The sequence below is a fragment of the Phoxinus phoxinus genome (assembly GCF_949152265.1).
Source record: "Phoxinus phoxinus genome assembly, chromosome: 4".
Taxonomy (NCBI): Eukaryota; Metazoa; Chordata; class Actinopteri; order Cypriniformes; family Leuciscidae; genus Phoxinus; species Phoxinus phoxinus.
The window spans coordinates 44,806,398-44,827,496 of NC_136879.1; the positions used below are offsets into that span (position 1 = coordinate 44,806,398).

Below are 21,099 nucleotides of genomic sequence, written 5' to 3' on the forward strand. Positions count from 1 at the left end.
TCAAAGATGTTGTTTGTCCACAGCAGGAACAGCACATCTGCGGCATCGTAACTTCCCTGTACACAGACCCACTCGCTGTCCGTCGACTGAACACTTGTGAGGCGCGCGGCGATACGAAATGAGTGTAGTTGTCTTGCGCTTAAAGCGTAGCTGTCTTGTGCTGGAGGCGGTCATATGCAAACGCTGGTAAGTCACTTCGCACCGTGACGTCACTTCTTACCATGGATCCAGAACGAGCTGTATTTAGAGCTTGATTAAATAAATGATTCGTTTATAATGGGGAGGACGTCTTAAGCTATGAAACTTGCAGGACGTTGTAATGGTACAAAGACCTCTTATATACCAAAAGATCAAGGCAAATTTGGTTTCTCATGTCATGACCCCTTAAATGTAATTATGTCAAATAAAGGCTGTATTAAAGCACTAATCTAAAGTGAGAACTATTTACGGTTAATACGTTGTTAACACAGCATTATCTAACTCTTTACATAAGAGCTAATTAAACAATAACACTTTGTTAATTACAGTGACAATGAATGAAGAACTCACTATTTGTTAGGGCTGCACGATATTGGAAAAAAATTACATTGCGATATTTTTTCCCCCAACGATATATATTGCGATATTGAGAGCCATAACTCCAGGCTAAAGACAATAATTAGCATTCCATGATATTAATAATTTCACTAATAAGCAAGCTTCATTACAAGTGACAAAAAGGTCACTTCATATTTTATTCAAAAATTAGAACATTTCTGTAAACACAAAAGCAGAACACATTTTTAAATAAAACAGCAGCTTTACACCAACCCCCTGATTGGTTTACAACAATATAACTTAAAATAAATATATTTTTTATAAAACAACTTAAGCATTTTGGTTCACAATCTTTTAAGTCAAATTTTCTTAGCCAAAGTGCCAAAGTAAAACAGTGTTGGTGTTGGTCATCATAATCATATGAAATAAACAAAATGATACAAAACTTTAATATATTTTGTATTAAATCTTCTAAACAGATTAGAGAACATGTTTCTGTAAACAGAAAATCCGAACACATTTAAACAGCAGCTTTACCGCCTCTGTCAGCGTCGCCGCTCCCACCACGCGCATCAAGAGCTGAGGCCGATAGGTCTATAATGCCGATATTATTATAGATACAGACATCCCAAGTCTCCCGCATATTGATAGCGGCTCAATGATGCCCGCGAATTAGTTAAAATCTCCGGAATCTAGAGCGAGCGCGCACGCGAGACAGAGACTGTGCTCCAAACCGCGCAGCGCGTGCACGGCAGAGAGAGCAAGAGACCGTGCGCGTGCCTCATGAAGCGCGTAATATCTCCCGCTGGTAGTAGGCTACTGTGCTACTACCCTTCACATCGCATGTTCCGGCGATGTGACTATCGCTCACTCGCACATCGCGATGTCGATGTTAAAATCGAATATCGTTCAACCCTACTATTTGTATATAGTATCTTAATATATTAACTACAGCTTATATACTATTATATACTATTCATTAACTTTAAACTAATATATAATATAACTCCTTTTGTATGTGATGGAGTGATTCTTCTTTTTCAAAAATAACACAAAATAAAGTAAAGATGAATTTGACTGATAGCATTATTATTATTATTTTCAATATTTCCATAGATATGGTGATATATTGTTATCGTGTGTTATTATGGCCATGATAATCATGTAGTGATAAATCTGATATGGTGGCGGTCCTGGTTCAGGAGAAACACACACACACACACACACACACACACACCACTTCCCTCTGTTCAGCGGCACACACACATTGTGAGGAAATGCTCAAGGGTCTGTTTGCACAAGCATTACAAGGCAAGTTGATTTACACTAAACATTTGAGCTTTAAAAACCCTCTCCACTGTATCCTGCATCTGTTGTCTGGTTTGTAGTTTGTCTGGTTTATTTATCTGTTAGTTTCACTTTCTTTTGGGGGATAATAATATATGAAGATGTAAATGTTAATGTCGAGCAGGAATCTGTCTCTGAACCGCCGGATGGGGCTTACGTGAAAGATATATTGTGTACACTATCTACATATTAATCCTTATTCACTCCGAGTCTTTATGGTGGAGATGATCTTACCACAGTATCTCCAGTTTACAGTGAGGATTCTCCAGTACAGCAGAGATCAGCTTCACTCCTGAGTCTCCTAGTTTATTATCAGACAGATACAGTTTTCTCAGGTGTGAGGGGTTTGATCTCAGAGCTGAAGCCAGAGCAGCACAACCTTCCTCTGTGACACCACACATACCCAACCTGTAGAGAACAATGACACACATTAAGCCCATATCCAGAGATAAACATTACACTTATAAAATAAATAACATAATGCTGTCAATATTAAATATATACAAATACTCATTAGTTCATGTTGTTAAATTACATCAGTTAGGATTAAATATACAGTTTATACAGTATAAAAATCATATCTATGGAAAGTCCCCATAGAACATGGAAACCCAACGGGCCCTATTTTAACGATCTGAAACGCAAGTGTCAAAGTGCAAAGCGCAAGTAACTTTGTGGGCGGATCCCGGCGCTGTTGCTATTTTCCCGGCGGGATAAAAGACTCTTGCGCCCAATGCAAATCTAAAAGGGGTTGGTCTGAAGTAGCTTCATTATTCATAGGTGTGGTTTGGGCGTAACGTGAAATAAACCAATCAGAGCATCCTCTCACATTCCCTTTAAGAGCAGACGCGCTTGTTCCACGGCGGATTGCTATTATAACGGTGGATTTGCCAGCGCACGCCAGGAGCGGTTCACAGCCGAGGAAACCGACGTTCTCGTCAGGGCCGTAAAACACAGAGAAGTGACACTGGGGATGATGGGAGAAACCCACCCAAATTAGCTTCGGTTAAACAGGCGTATAATTTGGGTAGTAAATGTGTAGGCTAATCTAGATTTTTTTATGTTTTTATCTATATATATCTTTTTCACATCTTCACGGACACAACAATGATTTCCCTCGTGTGTTAATATTTTTCCTTGTAATAATGTATGATTTGCAAAAATGAAAACTGCTGCATCTGTTTATATTAGAGAATCAAAGTGGATGCGCGTTAACATTATGGCCAAGCACGCGCCCTTAAAATACCATATCACTAACGTGCAACGCGCCACTGTCTTTAGACTGTTTTTTTCCTGGTCAGTGGCGCAATTGCTTTCTAAAACTGGAAAATAGCACCAGGGAAGTTTTGCGCCGGAACACGCCTCCTCTTTGCGCTGAACCGCCCCCGCGAGCGCAAGTTCATTTCCTAATTTACCGACGTGCGTCTGTGGAGGGAAAAGTCCGCTGTGCGCGGGTGCAAAATAGGAATGATACATGCGTCGGTGTACAAAGTCAATTGCGCTGGGTGCAAGATAGGGCCCAACGTGTGTGATTGAGTGTGTGTGCTTAATGTATTTGTAAACATTTTAAGGGACGTGTGTGTGAGTGAGTGAGTGAGTGAGTGAGTGAGTGAGTGAGAGTGAGTGAGTGAGTGAGAGAGAGTGAGTGAGTGTGTGAGTGAGAGAGTGAGTGAGAGAGTGAGAGAGAGAGTGAGAGAGTGAGAGAGAGAGAGTGAGAGAGAGAGTGAGAGAGTGAGTGAGTGAGAGAAAGAGAGAGTGAGTGAGTGAGTGAGTGAGTGAGTGAGTGAGTGAGTGAGTGAGTGAGTGAGTGAGTGAGTGAGTGAGTGAGTGAGTGAGTGAGATTGAGTGAGAGAGACAGTGAGAGAGTGAGTGAGTGAGAGAGTGAGAGAGAGAGAGAGAGAGAGAGAGAGAGAGAGAGAGAGTGTGAGAGAGAGAGTGAGTGAGTGAGTGAGTGAGTGAGTGAGAGAGAGTGAGAGAGTGTGAGTGAGTGAGTGAGAGAGTGTGAGAGAGAGAGAGAGAGTGTGAGAGAGAGAGTGAGTGAGTGAGTGAGTGAGAGAGAGTGAGAGAGTGTGAGTGAGTGAGAGAGAGAGTGAGTGAGTGAGTGAGTGAGTGAGTGAGAGAGAGAGTGAGAGAGTGAGTGAGAGAGAGAGAGTTAGAGAGGGTGTTAGTGAGTGAGTGAGTGAGTGAGTAAGAGAGTGAGTGAGTGTGTGAGAGAGAGAGAGAGAGAGAGAGAGAGAGAGAGAGAGAGTGTGTGAGTGAGAGAGAGAGAAAGATAGAGAGAGAGAGAGTGAGTGAGTGTGTGAGTGAGAGAGAGAGAGCAAGAGTGTGTGAGTGAGAGAGAGAGTGAGAGAGAGAGAGAGAGAGTGTGTGAGTGAGAGAGAGAGAGCGAGAGTGTGTGTGAGAGAGAGATAGAGAGAGAGAGAGAGTGTGAGTGAGTGAGTGAGAGAGAGAGAGAGAGTGTGTGAGTGAGAGAGAGAGAGAGCGAGAGAGAGAGAGCTGATGATTCCATGAGAGATGGTCACACTTGAGTTGAGCTCCTGATAGATGGTGAAAAAATAAGAATAATTTTACCACAAAATTAAAGAAAAGTAGAAAATTTAACATAAAACAACGTCTAGACAAAGTTTTTGTTGAATTGGGACAGTTTTTATTTATTTATTTTATTTTTGTCACACCTGAATCGGGGGAAAGTTCAAGAGAAGATCACAGGATTACCCTCTACAGAAGAGGATAATCATAATGAAAAGGATAACATCAAGCAACATAAACAACATAACAACTAAGAAGAAAACTTACAAGAAAAAAGAGAGGTAAAGACATTTTGAACAGACAGTGCCATTTCATATCTCTCTGAGTTTTTGTGTAGAAGAACAGCACAAAGAGACATTTTGGACAGAACTGAAAACTTGAACTTTAAAGAAATATTTTTTCCTCTCACAAAATCAGTGAAAGTCATATTTTTTGCCTGCTTTTTTGGCTTTTTTATTCATTTTTATCCCCCTTATATTGTCACGGAGAGAAAATAAACAAAAAACTGACAGTTATTTCAGTTGATTGTTTACATTATAAACACAGTTATTTCAGTTGATTGTTTACATTCTAAACTGACAGTTATTTCAGTTGATTGTTTACATTCTAAACTGACAGTTATTTCAGTTGATTGTTTACCTTCTAAATTGACTATGGCCAGTGCATCATCCTGGCCCCGCCCCCAGAAGAGTTCTGAACACTCCAGCATCAGCGCCAGGCCTAAACAACCTCTATATGTGGAGGCCATCCCACTGCACTATCCTAAAGATGTCACAAATGAATCGGCACGGAAAGTCTACAAAAACAAAAGACTGACAGACATCACAGAAACACTTTTTGCAGACCTACATAAAGATGGCAGCATAAGTAACCTGATATTCTATACCAACAAGCCCTATGCATGGCACAAGGCTATCATTGCACACTACCCCTCTGCTGAAAGAAAAGGCATCTGCGGGGGTTTCCAGCTAAAAATAAAAAACGAGGAAGACACAACAACCACCAACGTAAATATCTACAAAACAACGGGTATAGTGGTGGTAAAAAGCATCAATGGCCTCTTCGAACAAGACTTCCTCTGCATCAAAGACAGAGCACAGAAAGAGACCACTACCAGCGACCAACGTATCACTCCCGAGGAGTCAGTCTCCCACACCTTCCACACAGACGAGGATCAGACAGAACACAGAGGCCTTTCGAGCACAGAACAGACCAAAGACCCCCATCCACACTGCTATTGCACTGACATGAGGGAGAGATTCACAGAGCTAGAGGGATAAATGGTCCAGCTTAAGGAGATGATCTTCTCTCTGCAAACATTTCAGACAACAGACCAAACCAGCAACAGCCCCACAGCCAAGCACAGAGAAAAGGACAGCCTCAGGAGAGAGCTGTCTACACTGCGGACCGAGGTGACGGAGCTCCAGCAGGAGAGAGAGGGGTTCAGGGCTCAGCTGGAGACACTGGAAACACAGTTCTTACAACAGATTGAGTTACACAAGGCACAACTAACAGCAATGAGAATAGAAATAAGTGAACTGAGGCAGAACAGAGGAGCACAGCACAGCGAGTTCAGTTCATCAGAGGAACCGGGGGAGCAGGACTCGCCTCACCCTGATCACAGCTCCCAAACAACAGAGATCCAGCACAGCCAGAACCCTCCTCTCCCATCAGACCCTTCCCTCACCCCACAACCAGCCTCACACTCAGACGAGCCCTCCACACCGACCGAAGGAACACTACGACCGGAAGTCGCTCTTTTAATAGATTCAAACGGGAAATTTATCGATGAAAAGAAGCTTTTTCCCAAACACAGAGTGGCCAAACTCTGGTGTCCGAACACTCAGAGCGCACTCAAATGGCTAAGTATTGACAAACTGGGATCCCCAAGCCATGTAATAATCCACACCGGCACCAGTGTTGGGGCTAGTTACTCAAAAAAGTAATATATTACATATTACATATTACTCTCAAAAATAGTAATGCCTTACTTTACTTTATTACTCCCTGGAGAAAGTAACTAGTTATATTACTAGTTATATTACTAGTTACATTTTTTTTTCTTAATTACTCTATAATTGCCTGAGATGCATCAGATGGAGGGAGAACATACAAAGGAGGAGTGTTCTTTGGGTCTTTATTACGCCAACAACAGACTGGCACTGTCTAGCACAAATAACTACAAACAACTGTACTTGTGCAGAGTTGATCATAGGCCTACAAAAATAACCATATAAGTCACATCATCGATCATCGGGGTTTAAGGTTATAGCATGTAATGACTATATTAACAGAAATGGGAGATTAATAAACATGCTGAAACAATAAAAACATTCAACATTTAAAATAAATAAAAATAAAAAGTGTTTTCCTATTATTCCTCTGGCAAAGCAGCGAACGCTCTTCATTAAGATATCATGCCTCACAGCTGTGATTGTACAGGCGATCGCCTCGTTTAGATAATGTTGCACAATTAAAATGAAAAATGACATACACAGTATCATGTAAGTCTAAATAAACTGAAATGCGTCTGGCCATTATTCTCTGACAGCCATGTGGGGAGACTGGGGGGGAATTATATGACGTCCACCTGTGAATGCAGACACGATGGCTGGATTGCGTTTACATTACACTGAGATCAGATCAGAATGCGTCCTCGACTACCTCCGAAACTGGACACGCTGATCGGATAACATTCCGATCAGAAGCGCGTTTACACTCGTCTTTTCAATGTGTATGTAGACAACATCCAGATACAGGTCGCATATTAATGCCTAGTGTAAACGCAGCCTCTGTCGCTTCGCAACGAGCTTGATGTGTCCGTGCTGTCGGAGGTAGAGTTACAAAGCGGTGGAGAGCAGCTTTCTCCCCGGGCAGAGTGTGCACTTCACCGTCAAGTTATTTTCCTTCCGTTGAACATATTCAAAATAATTACTGAATCTCCACCCGTCGAAACTAGCTTTCTGTTGCTGGGAACCTTCCTCTGAAAAGAGCTTGCCGTTGTTGACGCTACCATTTTTCCCCATCTGTCTTTGAGGGTGCCGCTCTGCGGCTGGCTCACGGGTGTCGACCAATCGGTGATGGTAAATGATACCTCGTGCCAAACCCAGACCAATCACTGTGTTCCATTCACGCCCTCCTCCCCCCCTTCCCTTCTGTTCTCTGTGCCTTGTGTGCGATGGTGCTACTGGCAAATGTAACGCAAGTAACTAGCTCGGGAAAACTGTAATAATATTACCATTTTCAGACGAGTAATGCCTTACACTACTAGTTACTGAAAAAAGTAATATTATTACAGTAACGCGTTACTTTGTAACGCGTTACACCCAACACTGACCGGCACCAACGATCTGAGAGCCCAACAGGAGAGGGTGGCTACATCACTACAAACAGTGATTGAAAAGGCCTCAACCACCTTTCCAAATGCTAAAATTACCATCTCCACACTGCTGCCCCGAAAAGACTTCCACCCTGACACTATCCAGCGGGTGAATGCCCACCTCTCCCGCTCCTGTGCACTTAAACCCAATGTGCAAACCACCCCACCCTGGACCCCACATGCCTCTATGACCAAGTCCATCTGTACAAGACAGCTGTTCCTGTCTTCGCCAGGACCCTAAAAGATGTGGCCCTGAGTCAGAACCACAACAGCACCCCCAAGAGCCACAGAGTCAGGGTGGGAAATTAACTTTTTTGTCCACCAGCCACAGTGGCTGGTGGATGCCCAATTTTACCAGCCACTTATATTTTTTACCAGCCACTTTTTCTGGAATTCAAATTGCAAGAAAGAAATTGCTTCAATACGTTTTTTATTTATTTCAGGGTACCCCCAGGATCCTCCAGCTTAAATTCAAGGCTTTTTAAGACCTTTTCAAATGAAATTCAATGCCAACTTCGTACCCATTCCAACATAAGTATGAGGGGAAAATATCAAATCTGTATAAATTTTAAACCCCGGAAAATAATTATGTAGGCTAGTTGAACTAAATATAACATTTTATTTAAATGATCAGTTATATTTATTACATTCGCAACAGCGTTTTGTAGTGCGCTTGGTGTGTGTAGGCCAGTGTTCATTTTGGCAACCATTTTTGATTCAGTCTTAGTCTTCGTCTTCAGATGAAAATGCTTATGTTATGAATGCAAACTTTTAGTCATTACTTTTAGTAAACTGCAGTTACTTTAGGTAGCTATTTTATATGTAGTCTTTAGACAGAAAAATGTCATAATTATTGTCTCTAGGCCATTCAATTAAGCTTATGAGAAATTATTTACATTGCACTCTTTAGCACTTGTGCAATTCTACATATCCCTTTTCCTAAGTTCCGTGGTTCTCCAATTTTTTTGAGTGCTGTACCCCCTGGTACCCCCTCTCTTCCACTTAGACTGCAGTCACACCTTTTCCATTAAGGGACAATATTTGCCCCCTTTAATACATTTTTCCATTTAATTTTTAACCTTTATAATACCTTTTAAAAATAAATAATGCTTTAAATAAAACAATGTTCAATAAATATGCAATGTTAAAAAACGTTTAATATTAATAAAAATATTATATTAAAATAGCCAGTAGGTGGCGGTCATCGAGTCATTAATTCATTGAATCTCACGGTTCGTTCAAAGCCACAGATTTCGTTGCAAAATAGAGCAATAAGCCGGACTATACTGTTTTAAATGCAGTACATCACTTAATGTTACCCTTTTATTTTTACTGTTGTATACAATCAATATCACATTTGAAATCGTGTGGATATTCGGGAAACATTGCATTATTGCTCATATATGATCAACATTAAAAACACTGCTGGATATCAGCCTGCATTTTGATCGCAGATTTAGTCGCACAAACAGCGCAAGCGGCTCGTGACAGAACACAGACCGACTGAATGACACTTTAATTTAAGTAGAAAATCTCAAATAAAGATCGCCAGCTTGTCTGTGTTTTCAGATCATCCGCGCTTCAGCGGTGTAGAGAGCGCGCGCGCGCATTGCCAGATACTATTCAAAAGACCGTGTAGAAAACATGTTCTTTTAACAGAAAAGCTCTGATTTGGGGTTTAAATTATTGAATTCTGGCATTTGTGGCCACAGCCGATTAAACCGACACTTTCCCATTTCAGACGAACCTAAGTGCAGTGCATAGACTGGTCGTCGGGAAGATAGGATAACGTTTCCCTTGGTCATCAATGCGCCACTTGTTAGAAAAGTAACGTTACCTTTTCGTTTTCTTTACTTCGCCCTCAGTTTGTAGCTGTTCATTTATAACTGCTGACTCCGCTGCGGGCCTCCTAACACCAGGGATATGTCGCCAGATTAAAAAAAATAATTTCCCTTTCTTCTGCACCAGCTCAGCTATATATATACACTTTTTTTTTATTCTCAGCTTAGCTATGTGTATAAATTATACAGTATATCGGTCTCTTCAGCGCCGTGACACACAGCGCTGAAAACCAATCAAAAGAGTTACTCGACAAAAGTGTATTATTGTTACTTAGCAACCGCATTCTTTGACAAAGGCTGTCCAATCCGTACAATGAAATCACTCGCAGCATGTGTTTATTGGTTACTACTTAATACATTCAATGTTAAGTCAATGTAAAGGCGCGTTTACGCGCGCTTTTGGTGCGAACGCAGCATTATTATAATCCACCAGTCCCTGTGGCTGGTATACACGGCAAAGTGACCCGCCACTTTGAAAAAGTACCCGCCCTCGGCCGGTGGCGGGTGCTAATTTCCCACCCTGCACAGAGTCCAAAAACCTCCACCCAGACCTGTAAGAAAGCACAGTGTACCCCCAGAGAGAACATCCAGAAGACTTCCAACAAGACAACAGCACTCTCACATGCTGAGACCATCCCAGCAAGCACCTGAGCATCTCCTACCAGCCTTCACACCCTCACGTCCAGCACATCAAGCAAGGCCAAAGCCACTCCTGCCGACCCCCTGCCCTCCTCATACCCCGCAGGCCCCGTGCAGACACAGCTACGCTCAGATAGTGAGCAGAACATCAACAACAGCACCAGTGCAAGCCACATCAACAGAGCTAAGAGACATCCGTCAGATGCTCAACCTCATCTGCTCACACCTACTGTCATAGGTCAAAACTTATCACCAAAACAAAGACCCCATGGACAACAAAGCATTTATTATAACATGTTGGAATATTCAAGGCCTGAGATCATCTGCCTTTGGCCTTAAAAGCAGAAACCAAGATTTCAACTCAGAAATAAAAAATTCAGATATCATCATCCTGCAGGAGACATGGAGCAGAGGAGACGGACCCACCGGCTGCCCCAAAGGCCACAGAGAACTCATCATCCCATCAATTAAACTGCCTGGAGTGACACAAGGAAGAGACTCAGGAGGCATGCTTATTTGGTACAGATCAAATCTTGCCCATACCATCAAAGTAGTTAAAACAGGACAATTCTACACATGGTTAGAAATTAATAAGACAGTCACCGCAACAGAGAAAAACATCTTCCTGTGTGCCACCTATATTCCTCCAGCAGAGTCTCCCTATTTTAATGAAGACAGTTTCTCAATTCTTGAAGTAGACATTAATTACTTCCAGTCACAGGGAAGCGTGCTGCTCTGTGGAGACCTGAATGCCAGAACAGGTGAAGAACTGGACACACTTGACTCTCAGGGGGACAAACACCTGCCTGGAGGAGATGTCCTCCCCACACCTATACAAGCACAGAGACACAACTTTGATAAAACAACAAACAAAAGCGGAACACATCTTCTTCATCTGTGTCGCACACTAGGTCTGTTCCTAGTCAACGGCAGGCTTCGAGGAGATTCCTATGGTAGATACACCTACAGCTCACCCTTCGGTAACAGTACAGTCGACTATTTTCTGACAGACCTTAGCCCAAACTCCCTCAGAGCGTTCACAGTCAGCCCACTAAACCCACTATCAGACCAAGGCAAGGCAAGGCAAGGCAAGTTTATTTATATAGCACATTTCATACACAATGGTAATTCAAAGTGCTTTACATAGAAGAAATTAAAATAATCAAAATAAATGAGAATAATTAAAACAGTTTAGAATAAAAAATTAAATAAAATACAGTGCAAACAGTCGGACGCACAGTGGCACAGTGCTCATTCAGTAAATGCAAAGCTAAACAGAAGTGTTTTGAGTCTGGATTTGAATGTGGCTACAGTAGGAGCACACCTGATCTCTTCTGGAAGCTGGTTCAGCTGCGGCTGGCATAATAGCTAAAAGCGGACTCTCCTTGCTTTGAGTGAACCCTTGGTATTTCTAGTTGATGTGATCCTAATGATCTGAGTGATCTGTTGGGTTTATATTCAGTGAGCATATAGGGTAACCACAGTAAAATAACCCTCTACTTAAACAGAGCAATGCCCAACCAAGAAGCATCTAAACAAACCCAGCTCCGCTCACTTAGAAACATGTATAGATGGAAACAAAACAGTAAAGATACATATCTAATTACAATTAGACAACCTAAAATTCAAGCGCTATTAGATCAATTCCTTGCCACTCCTTTCCCACACAATAGTGAAGATACAAACCTAGCAGTAGACAAGCTGAACAGAATATTTGAGGTATCAGCAACATTATCCAACTTGAAAACCACAAAAAGAAAACCAAAAAGACCACATGCCACTGAGAAATGGTTTGACAGCGACTGTAAAAAACTTAGGAAAGAATTAAGAATCTTATCTAACCAGAAACACAGAGATGCTGACAATGAGAACATCCGTCATCTCTATCATGAAAAACTTAAACAATATAGGAATACTTTAAGAAAGAAAAAAGAACAAAACACAAAAAGTCAACTCAGGGAAATTGAAGAATCCTTAGAATCCAACCACTTCTGGAAACATTGGAACACACTAAACAAAACTTACCATCAAGAACTAGCCATCCAGAATGGAGATGTTTGGAATAAAAAACCACTCTATTACTGTACGCTCTATAAATTGCAACGAACATGCTTTGTTTTAAATAAATCACACACAGTAAACAAATCCTTTTTAAAAAAAAGTAGGCTACTTAAATGCTATAAGAGCTGCATAAAAATGAATGAGTAGCCTAGCCCTAAATTACAAATGATAAAATCTACATACCTTTATCAAAGGAAAAAAAAGTTGAACAACGATTGTTGTGATAATACCTTAAACTAACTAAATACAGGAAACCAAAAAAGTGCATTCACATTTTAAATTTCTACTCTTTTTCCGTCTTCCAAGTTCCGTGACAGGAATACCAACATGTTCAATTTACTTGGTTTTAATGACGATCTGACAGGGGTAGCTATGTTACCCGCAGTGCTAAAAACTCGCTCTGATGCTGTGCTTGTAGCACAAATACACATGTATTTGCGTGCCAATTTAGCTAAGAGCGGATAGCGTGTTTCATTGTCTCTCCACCATGCTAGTGGATTAGCCGTAGAGTCAATTGGTTCTTCTTGGAGATAGCGGGTTAACTCCGTGTCAGCGCGCGCTCTGATCGGTATAGGGGCAGAGATTTCAGACCTCCGTTTATTAAGGAGATCTCCAAGATTTATCTTCTTGGTAGGGGGTGGTGCACAGACCTCTCCCGAATCATCTCCAGCAGTAGCAGCCTCCGAAGCACCACTAACTCCGCCTCCGTCTCCCTCGTCAGCTGATACAATTTCCCCACGGAGTGCATCTCTTGTCTCCTCCAATCCATCCCCCCCATTGCCTCTGTATCTTGGGTCAAGGAAAGATGACTTTGCCAAAAGCTCCTGAATGGCTGGGGCACTGTATTTGTCCTCCAGTACGCTGGACATTTTGCGTTTTATATTTTGTGTCAGATCCGTTTCATTGGGGTTTGGTTTTAAAAGATCGCATGTCAACAGTTGCAGGACAGGCTTTACTGAAGAAACTGTTACATAACGTTCCCCAGAGAGAATGTCGGTGAAGTCAGCGACAGGTTTTAGAGATTCTTGAAGCGATGTTAAAACATCTTTATCTTGCCATTTAAGAATCAGATGCTGGTGCTTTCTATCTGAGACCAGGACGCGTGCGATCGCTTGCTCTTGTTCCAAAATTCTCTCTACCATTTTCTGTTTTGTTCCCCAGCGTGTCGGACAATCCTGTGAAATAAAATATAGTTGATTATTGGAAGAGGACGTAATAGAAATAAAATAAAACGAGTACCATGCTATAGCCTATATGGCTGCCTTTATTGATTTACTAATAAAAAACTAATACTAAATTAAATTTAAAACTAATCGAATAAACTAAATTTAAAACTAATAGAATAATTATTATAATGAAAATCTAATGAGTAAACAGTCTAGTCTATATTACAACCTTATCTGCAAGACCCATATCAGCATACTGTTAATTTAGCATGCATATTAATTGAACAGTATAAAATAGAGTTAACTATCAGCTAAAACAATTCTTAGCAGAATAAGGCTGTGCTGTGGGATTTGAAGTTCTGTTTGTGCCTTTATCAGCTCTTTCTTTTTCTTCCAGCTCTGAGAAAAAGCGCTCACTAGGGACCGACATAGACCTAGAGCTCGGCCGGTTCGGGCAGCGTCACTGTTTACACCGTTGGTAACAGCCAGATGCAAATTATGTCCAAAACAATTTAGCCACGGCCATCCTAATTGCCTTACTGCAGCAACAATGTTCGCTCCATTATCGGTAGTGATACACGACAGCTTCTTTTCCTCCAGACCCCAGTCGTGCAACCCTAACTGCAGGCATTCGGACAAGTGTTCCGCTGTGTGGCTTTCAGGCGTGTAGCTTGTTTCCAAACACTTGGATTTCAGTGACCAGTCTTTTGCGAGGTAGTGAACGGTCAGGCTCATGTATGGGGTCATATTCACGCTTGACCACATATCTGTTGTCAGCGCAAAATTACTGATTTCCTGGAGTTCTCTTTGCACGTCATCCTTTACCTTATTATACAAGGCCGGAACAGCTGTTTGTGAGAAGTACTTTCTCCCAGGCAACTCGTATTGTTTGTCGAAAGTATTCAACATTTCTTTAAATGAACTTTTTTCCACTGTCCGGAAGGGTACCATTCCTAATACCAAATATCGAGTCACACTATCTGTTAGTACTCTCCATTTGTCGCTGTCTTTTTTATATTTCGTCGCCTTGGAAAATGCCTCGGCCATATTCAACTGCCTCTGGCCAGATGTGGATGGTTGAGCGGCAGCAGAAGCAGTGCTTAATCCCAGGGCCGCGTAGGCCGCGGGGTGGTTAATCTTCAGATGGTTACGGAGATTGGTGGAGTTGGCATTTGTAACAAATACCGTTTTTCCGCATATTCTGCACACAGGCTCATCAAGATTTTCTGGTTTTCCTTTGCCATCAGGTTTAAACCCGAACTGTGCCCATATAGGCGATGTAACATTTTGTTTCGCAACGAGATCCATCGGTTCTAGCTACCTTTCTTCACGAAGTTTTAATTTGAGCCGGAACATGTTCCGTCACCTCCGACGTTGGATCCGGAACCTTTTTTATTGGATCCGGCACCTCCTGTCACTATGGGGAATTAATCGCTTAAATATATTTTTTTAAATTCATATTTGTGTAGTGTTCAATGTTGTTATCGATAGAGATACGCAGATGGGGTATTATTTCATCCGCAACCGCATAACAAAACTCATCATCCGCACCAACGTTTTTTGACCAAATTTCAAAGCCGCACCCGCCTAGAGAGGATGTAGCAAAGATATTTAATGCTAATGCATGAGGCAGGCATAGTTTCATTCATTTACGATGAGATGTGCTCTAGTTCACAATGCAATGCAAGTGAACGCGGCGCGCCGGCGCCTCCATGTCACGGTTATTATATTGTCTGCTATATTTGCTTTTTATTTATTAAATACATGCAATTGGTTGATGAAACATTTATTAAAATTAAGATACAATTTGTACAAAACGAAATTCGCTTTAAAGAAAGGCTTTCTACTAAACAAAACTTCATTAAGTGTTAAAAACCATGTCTCCCGATATATTGCGCATATTATGATCCAGTGGCCAGTGAGTGAGTCACAAAAGAGCCTCCAGCAGGACAGAGCTACAAACTATACACCTACAGACACTGATATAAATATATGAAGATTTTATTGCTATGTTTATTTTGATGTAATTTTTATTTTTATTTATTTTTATTTTATATATTGTTAAGTGTTATGAATGCTTTGGCAATGTAAAGACTTCTTTCACCATGCCAATAAAGCTATTTGAATCTTGAATCTTGAGTAGAGGAGTGTGTGTGAGAGAGAGTTGACAGAGAGAGAGAGTAGAGGAGTGTGTGTGTGAGAGAGAGTTGACAGAGAGAGAGAGTAGAGGAGTGTGTGTGTGTGAGAGAGTTGACAGAGAGAGAGAGTAGAGGAGTGTGTGTGTGTGTGTGAGAGAGAGAGAGAGTTGACAGAGAGAGAGAGTAGAGGAGTGTGTGTGTGAGAGAGAGTTGACAGAGAGAGAGAGTAGAGGAGTGTGTGTGTGAGAGAGTTGACAGAGAGAAAGAGTAGAGGAGTGTGTGTGTGTGAGAGAGTTGACAGAGAGAGAGAGTAGAGGAGTGTGTGTGTGAGAGAGAGAAAGTTGACAGAGAGAGAGAGTAGAGGAGTGTGTGTGTGTGTGAGAGAGTTGACAGAGAGAGAGAGTAGAGGAGTGTGTGTGTGTGAGAGAGAGAGTTGACAGAGAGAGAGAGTAGAGGAGTGTGTGTGTGTGTGTGAGAGAGAGAGTTGACAGAGAGAGAGCGCAGAGGTGTGTGTGTGTGTGTGTGTGTGTGTGTGTGTAAGAGAGAGAGTTGACAGAGAGAGAGAGTAGAGGAGTGTGTGTGTGTGTGTGTGTGTGTGAGAGTTGACAGAGTGAGAGAGTAGAGGAGTGTGTGTGTGTGAGAGAGTTGACAGAGAGAGAGAGTAGAGGAGTGTGTGTGAGAGAGAGAGTTGACAGAGAGAGAGAGTAGAGGAGTGTGTGTGTGTGAGAGAGAAAGTTGACAGAGAGAGAGAGTAGAGGAGTGTGTGTGTGTGTGTGTGAGAGAGTTGACAGAGAGAGAGAGCAGAGGAGTGTGTGTGAGAGAGAGAGTTGACAGAGAGAGAGAGTAGAGGAGTGTGTGTGTGTGTGAGAGAGAGTTGACAGAGAGAGAGAGTAGAGGAGTGTGTGTGTGTGTGTGTGTGTGTGTGTGTGTGTGTGTGTGTGTGTGTGTGTGTGTGTGTGTGTGAGAGAGAGTTGACAGAGAGAGAGCGCAGAGGTGTGTGTGTGTGTGTGAGAGAGAGTTGACAGAGAGAGAGCAAAGGAGTGTGTGTGTGTGTGTGTGTGTGTGTGTGTGTGTGTGTGTGTGTGTGTGTGTGTGAGAGAGAGAGAGAGAGAGAGTTGACAGAGAGAGAGCACAGAGGTGTGTGTGTGTGTGTGTGTGTGTGAGAGAGAGAGAGTTGACAGAGAGAGAGAGCAAAGGAGTGTGTGTGTGTGTGTGTGTGTGAGAGAGAGAGAGTTGACAGAGAGAGAGCACAGAGGTATGTGTGTGTGTGTGAGAGAGAGAGTTGACAGAGAGAGAGAGCAAAGGAGTGTGTGTGTGTGTGTGTGTGTGTGTGTGTGTGTGTGTGTGTGTGTGTGTGTGTTCTACAGCACATAGAGGAACACTTTCTGCTCTAAATATAAGAGAAACTTTTCTGCCCAGATTTGAAACCTTGATCCCATCATTCTCTGAACTGAGTGACACTGAGTGAATGTCCTTCTTACTCGGAGAAGATGATAGTACAGCTGCACTAGCGGCTAAACATGTGTTAGCTATTCACAACGCCAGAGACGGTTAACTCTAGAGTGACCCACTGTATTTATTAGAGATGCTCCGATCAGCATTTTTGGGGCCGATCACCGATTACCGATCACCAAAATCATGATCTGCCGATTGCCGATCACTGCCGATCACAGAATGGCAGAGGAATGGGAATCTTTTATCTATAATCTAAGAGTTTGCACCATTTGTAGAAATGAAACTACCGGTAACTATGAGGTGGCAAGAACAATTTTTTTCTGGAACAACCAATTATGAAAAACACCCCAAAACCAGAAGGTTGTTTATCAGACAAAAATTCATGAAGGATTTAAGACCGTTTTAAGACATTTTAAGATCATAAAGATTGAAATTTAAGACCTACACGACGCATTAACCAGCAAATAACAAATAAAATTAGCATCAACATGCACTTTTTGTTTTGAAGGATAACAAATTTTAAGAATCTATTTCATTTTAGGTTTAACTGATGATTATTGAGTTTCCAGCAGTAGATTCCGGCCAGACTTGTAAATGAGTCAAATCATTGAATTCTCTCACCTTTTGTTCTGCAAATTACTTTCAGAGCCATTTGCTCAAGGTACAGCGGTGCCTTTGTCTCTATGATAATGTTAAGGTTTGAGCAATCAAGTCAGGATGATTGGATTAGCAATACAATAGCTGATTGGCTCGGTTTCTCTAGAGCAATCTAGAGAACCTGCCATACCGGTTTTTGCTGGGTAAGAAGACTCCTCCCCCTTAGAAGGTATAAAACTTCAATGTATACTGTTTAGAGTTAGACTGATGTTGGAAGACCGTTAGGTCTAGACTGATTTTGGACGAACCCGCAGCCGTGTTCAATAAATAACAACTTCTGAACGCGATCCCAACTGTCTCACTGGTCTCTGCTTCGATCAAGAAAAACTTTACAACAGATGGTGCCCTGTGACCCGGATGGAGAAAAAGGAAACTCAAAGAACTACAAGCTCCAAGATCTGAATCTTGAAACTTCAAGCTCAACAAAAGATCTGACAAAGATTGCCAGACTGAATCTTTCCAGCTTCCTCCAGATTGAAAAATTCAAGCTCAAAAAAGATCTCAAAGCCTGACTGAGTTCCAGACTGAATCTTGAAACTTCAAGCTCCAAAAAGATCTTAAAGACTGAATTTTTCCAGACGGAATCTTTCTCTACAAACGAAAGATTTGGTGAGTTTCACTCCATTCAAAGAACCTACAAGACCAGTACAAATTTGTTTTCCTCTGCGCCGTTCAGAGAAGAGTTAACAGACAGCTGCAGGGTTTGGTTAACTAAGTTTATCCTCTAAAGTTTGTCTTTTAGAGATGAAAGTTATCCTCTGTTTTCAGGCAGGGAAGAATAGCATTACGTGCTAATATTTTGTTACCCTCTACGTCTGCTAGAGACGATTCATTTTGGTATCCTCTGTTCAGGCAGGGAAGATTAGCATAAATTGCTAGTTTATTTTGTTTATCCTTTGTTTCACAGAGAAGGTTAGCATTATGTGCTGATAGTTTGGTTTATCCTCTGCTAGGCAGGGAGATTTTAACAGATACATGTTAAGATTTCTGTGTATCCTCTTGCTAGAGAAGGCCTGTCCTTTGTAAGCTAGAGAAGATTAGCGTCATGTGCTAATAAGATTGTACCCTCTGTTTGTAAGACAGTAGAGAGAAGTTTAGTGTTTGTTTGTGTGGTAACATATAAATTCACAATGTTTAGGAAAAGTACTAGACTGACTACCCCTTTATGGACAGATAGTGAATTCAAGTCTTTGTTATCAGAGCACATGGACTCCATCGTGACTGAGCCAGTCAGATTGAATTTAACAAAGAAATTTGGCATTGATGCAGACAAAGTATGGTCAATTGAAGATTGCAAGAAAGTGTTGGGTGCATGTATCAGGAAGAAAAATGTGAAAGGTATTATCTTATGTCACAGAGAGTTTAGCTTATCCATTGTACAAGAACAGGCTCGTTGTATTGATAAGTTAAATGAACAGAACAAACAATTGCACACTCGAATGTCCTGTCTCACAGACAAGGTGGGCGGTAACAAGGCCTCAACCAAATGTGTCTCAGAAGACCAACAGTCAGATGAAAGCTATCCTGAGTTACAGTCTTTTGATAGAATAGAGGACAATGTCAATGCAGATGTAAATGCAGTTGAAGTGTGCGTAGCTAGACAAAAGCCTCAGGGAAAAGGTGTTGATACAGTTTCATTTGCAACCCCCATATTGCCACCAAAAGCAGTCAAAACATCTTTAGGTCCTAAAGATATTGAGAGAATTGCTGAAAGTTTGCCATCAGTGCAAAGAAATTTTTCTGAGTTTAGGAGAGAGTTGTCCAAAAAGATGAGGCTCTATGATATGACTCTAGCTGAAGTCACCCAGCTAATATCACAGATCTTGACTGAGTCAGAATTCAATAATTTTGAAAATGTTGTAAACAATTCTGAACTGCAACAGGCCAGTAAAGATGAATTGAGAGAGGAAGTTCTGAGAGTGTTAACGGACATTGTTGGACCAAAAGTGGATTGGTCAAAGCTCACTAGTTGTGTACAGAAGAAGGGTGAAACTGTTTGTGAGTACACAGAACGATTCTGTCAGACAGCTGCAGTGTACAGTGGAATTGCAGACACGCCAGAGAAGGTGTTAGGTGATAATGGCCCTTTGGTTCGCACATGGTTTCATTGTCTTTTGCCAGAACACAGAAATGCATTGCCTTACTTAGAATTAACATGGTCCAGTAGAACCCTGGAAGACAACCTGGACAGTTTAGTCACTTGGGAAAGAGACTCTGATGTCAGAGAGAGAGTAAGAATTGCAGCAGTTACTGTTAAGGTCAACTCAGAGAAGCCAAAGAAACGCAAAAGTCCTAGAGAATCCAGTTGTTCTTACTGTGGGAAGCACGGACATTTTGGAAAAGAATGTAGAAAAAACAAGCATAACTTAAGACAAGTTAACAATGTTATACAGCTTTTACTCCATTTGTTTGCTACTTTGAAGCAACCCCTCCCGTCGTCATTGGACTCGTGGTTGTTTACCCCTTCTACAGGGACAGGATAGGACACACTGACAAGTGAGGTGCCCTGGGAAGAACTGAACGCAACAGGCGTTCGGGGGCCAACCCAGGGTGAAGATTCCCTCTTAGGCCCTTCCCCTCCCTTAGTCCATCCTTACCTCACGGGTTATTAGGTGTCTCATGAATTGAGAATTAGGGAAAGAAGGAAAAAAAAAAAAATAGCAGACTCAGATGGAACAGAGGATACAACCAGTCTTTACAACGAATACTGCTCTGTTGCCGTTTTCTCTTTTGTTTTCTTTCTTCCTCTGTGCAGATACCACTGGATGACTGTCCCGAGACTCATATGCACTGACCTCCTCACCTGCATATGAAGCCACAAAACTTCCAGAAAACGACTCGACCCACTGCTGAGCCAACTATCACAAAGAAAAAAATACACAACGCAGAGACTCACATACGTTCCGTATGTCATCAATGGAACCTTCAGTCCACCAGATGACTGAAAGGTTCACGAACCCTAATTGCATGTTTGTTTCTGTGTCCGCATGCAATTACAGAAGAACTACACAGATCCGAAGCTACGTGCCTGTAACTTACTCAAGTTACAAGAATGAACTTGCTATGTGCCTGTAACTTACACCAGTTACAAGAATGAACTTTTAAGTGTTTAAATTTGTATATTATGTGAGAGTTTTTAAGAACTCTCAAACGGGGGACTGAAGGATAACAAATTTTAAGAATCTATTTCATTTTAGGTTTAACTGAAGATTATTGAGTTTCCAGCAGTAGATACCGGCCAGACTTGTAAATGAGTCAAATCATTGAATTCTCTCACCTTTTGTTCTGCAAATTACTTTCAGAGCCATTTGCTCAAGGTACAGCGGTGCCTTTGTCTCTATGATAATGTT

At 41.6% G+C, this 21,099-nt stretch overlaps 2 protein-coding genes across 3 annotated transcripts in view; one reads left to right on the forward strand and one right to left on the reverse strand.

The window, feature by feature from the left end:
- LOC306997544 (uncharacterized protein) overlaps positions 1 to 21,099 on the forward strand; it is a gene marked incomplete at both ends in the record, with an annotated part of 351,005 nt that overhangs the window by 181,470 nt on the left and 148,436 nt on the right. The gene's annotated exons all lie outside the window — the stretch shown is intronic.
- LOC306997722 (NACHT, LRR and PYD domains-containing protein 3-like) overlaps positions 1,758 to 21,099 on the reverse strand; it is a 42,523-nt gene continuing 23,181 nt past the window's right edge. Inside the window, exon 9 of one of the 2 annotated variants that reach the window (XM_079611139.1) lies at positions 1,758 to 2,292. In XM_079611139.1, the coding sequence (XP_079467265.1) occupies positions 2,115 to 2,292 (178 nt within the window). In that variant the 3' untranslated portion in view covers positions 1,758 to 2,114. Of the gene's footprint in view, positions 2,293 to 11,351; positions 13,509 to 21,099 lie in introns of those variants that run through there. The other variant, XM_079611140.1, reaches the window with a different exon arrangement.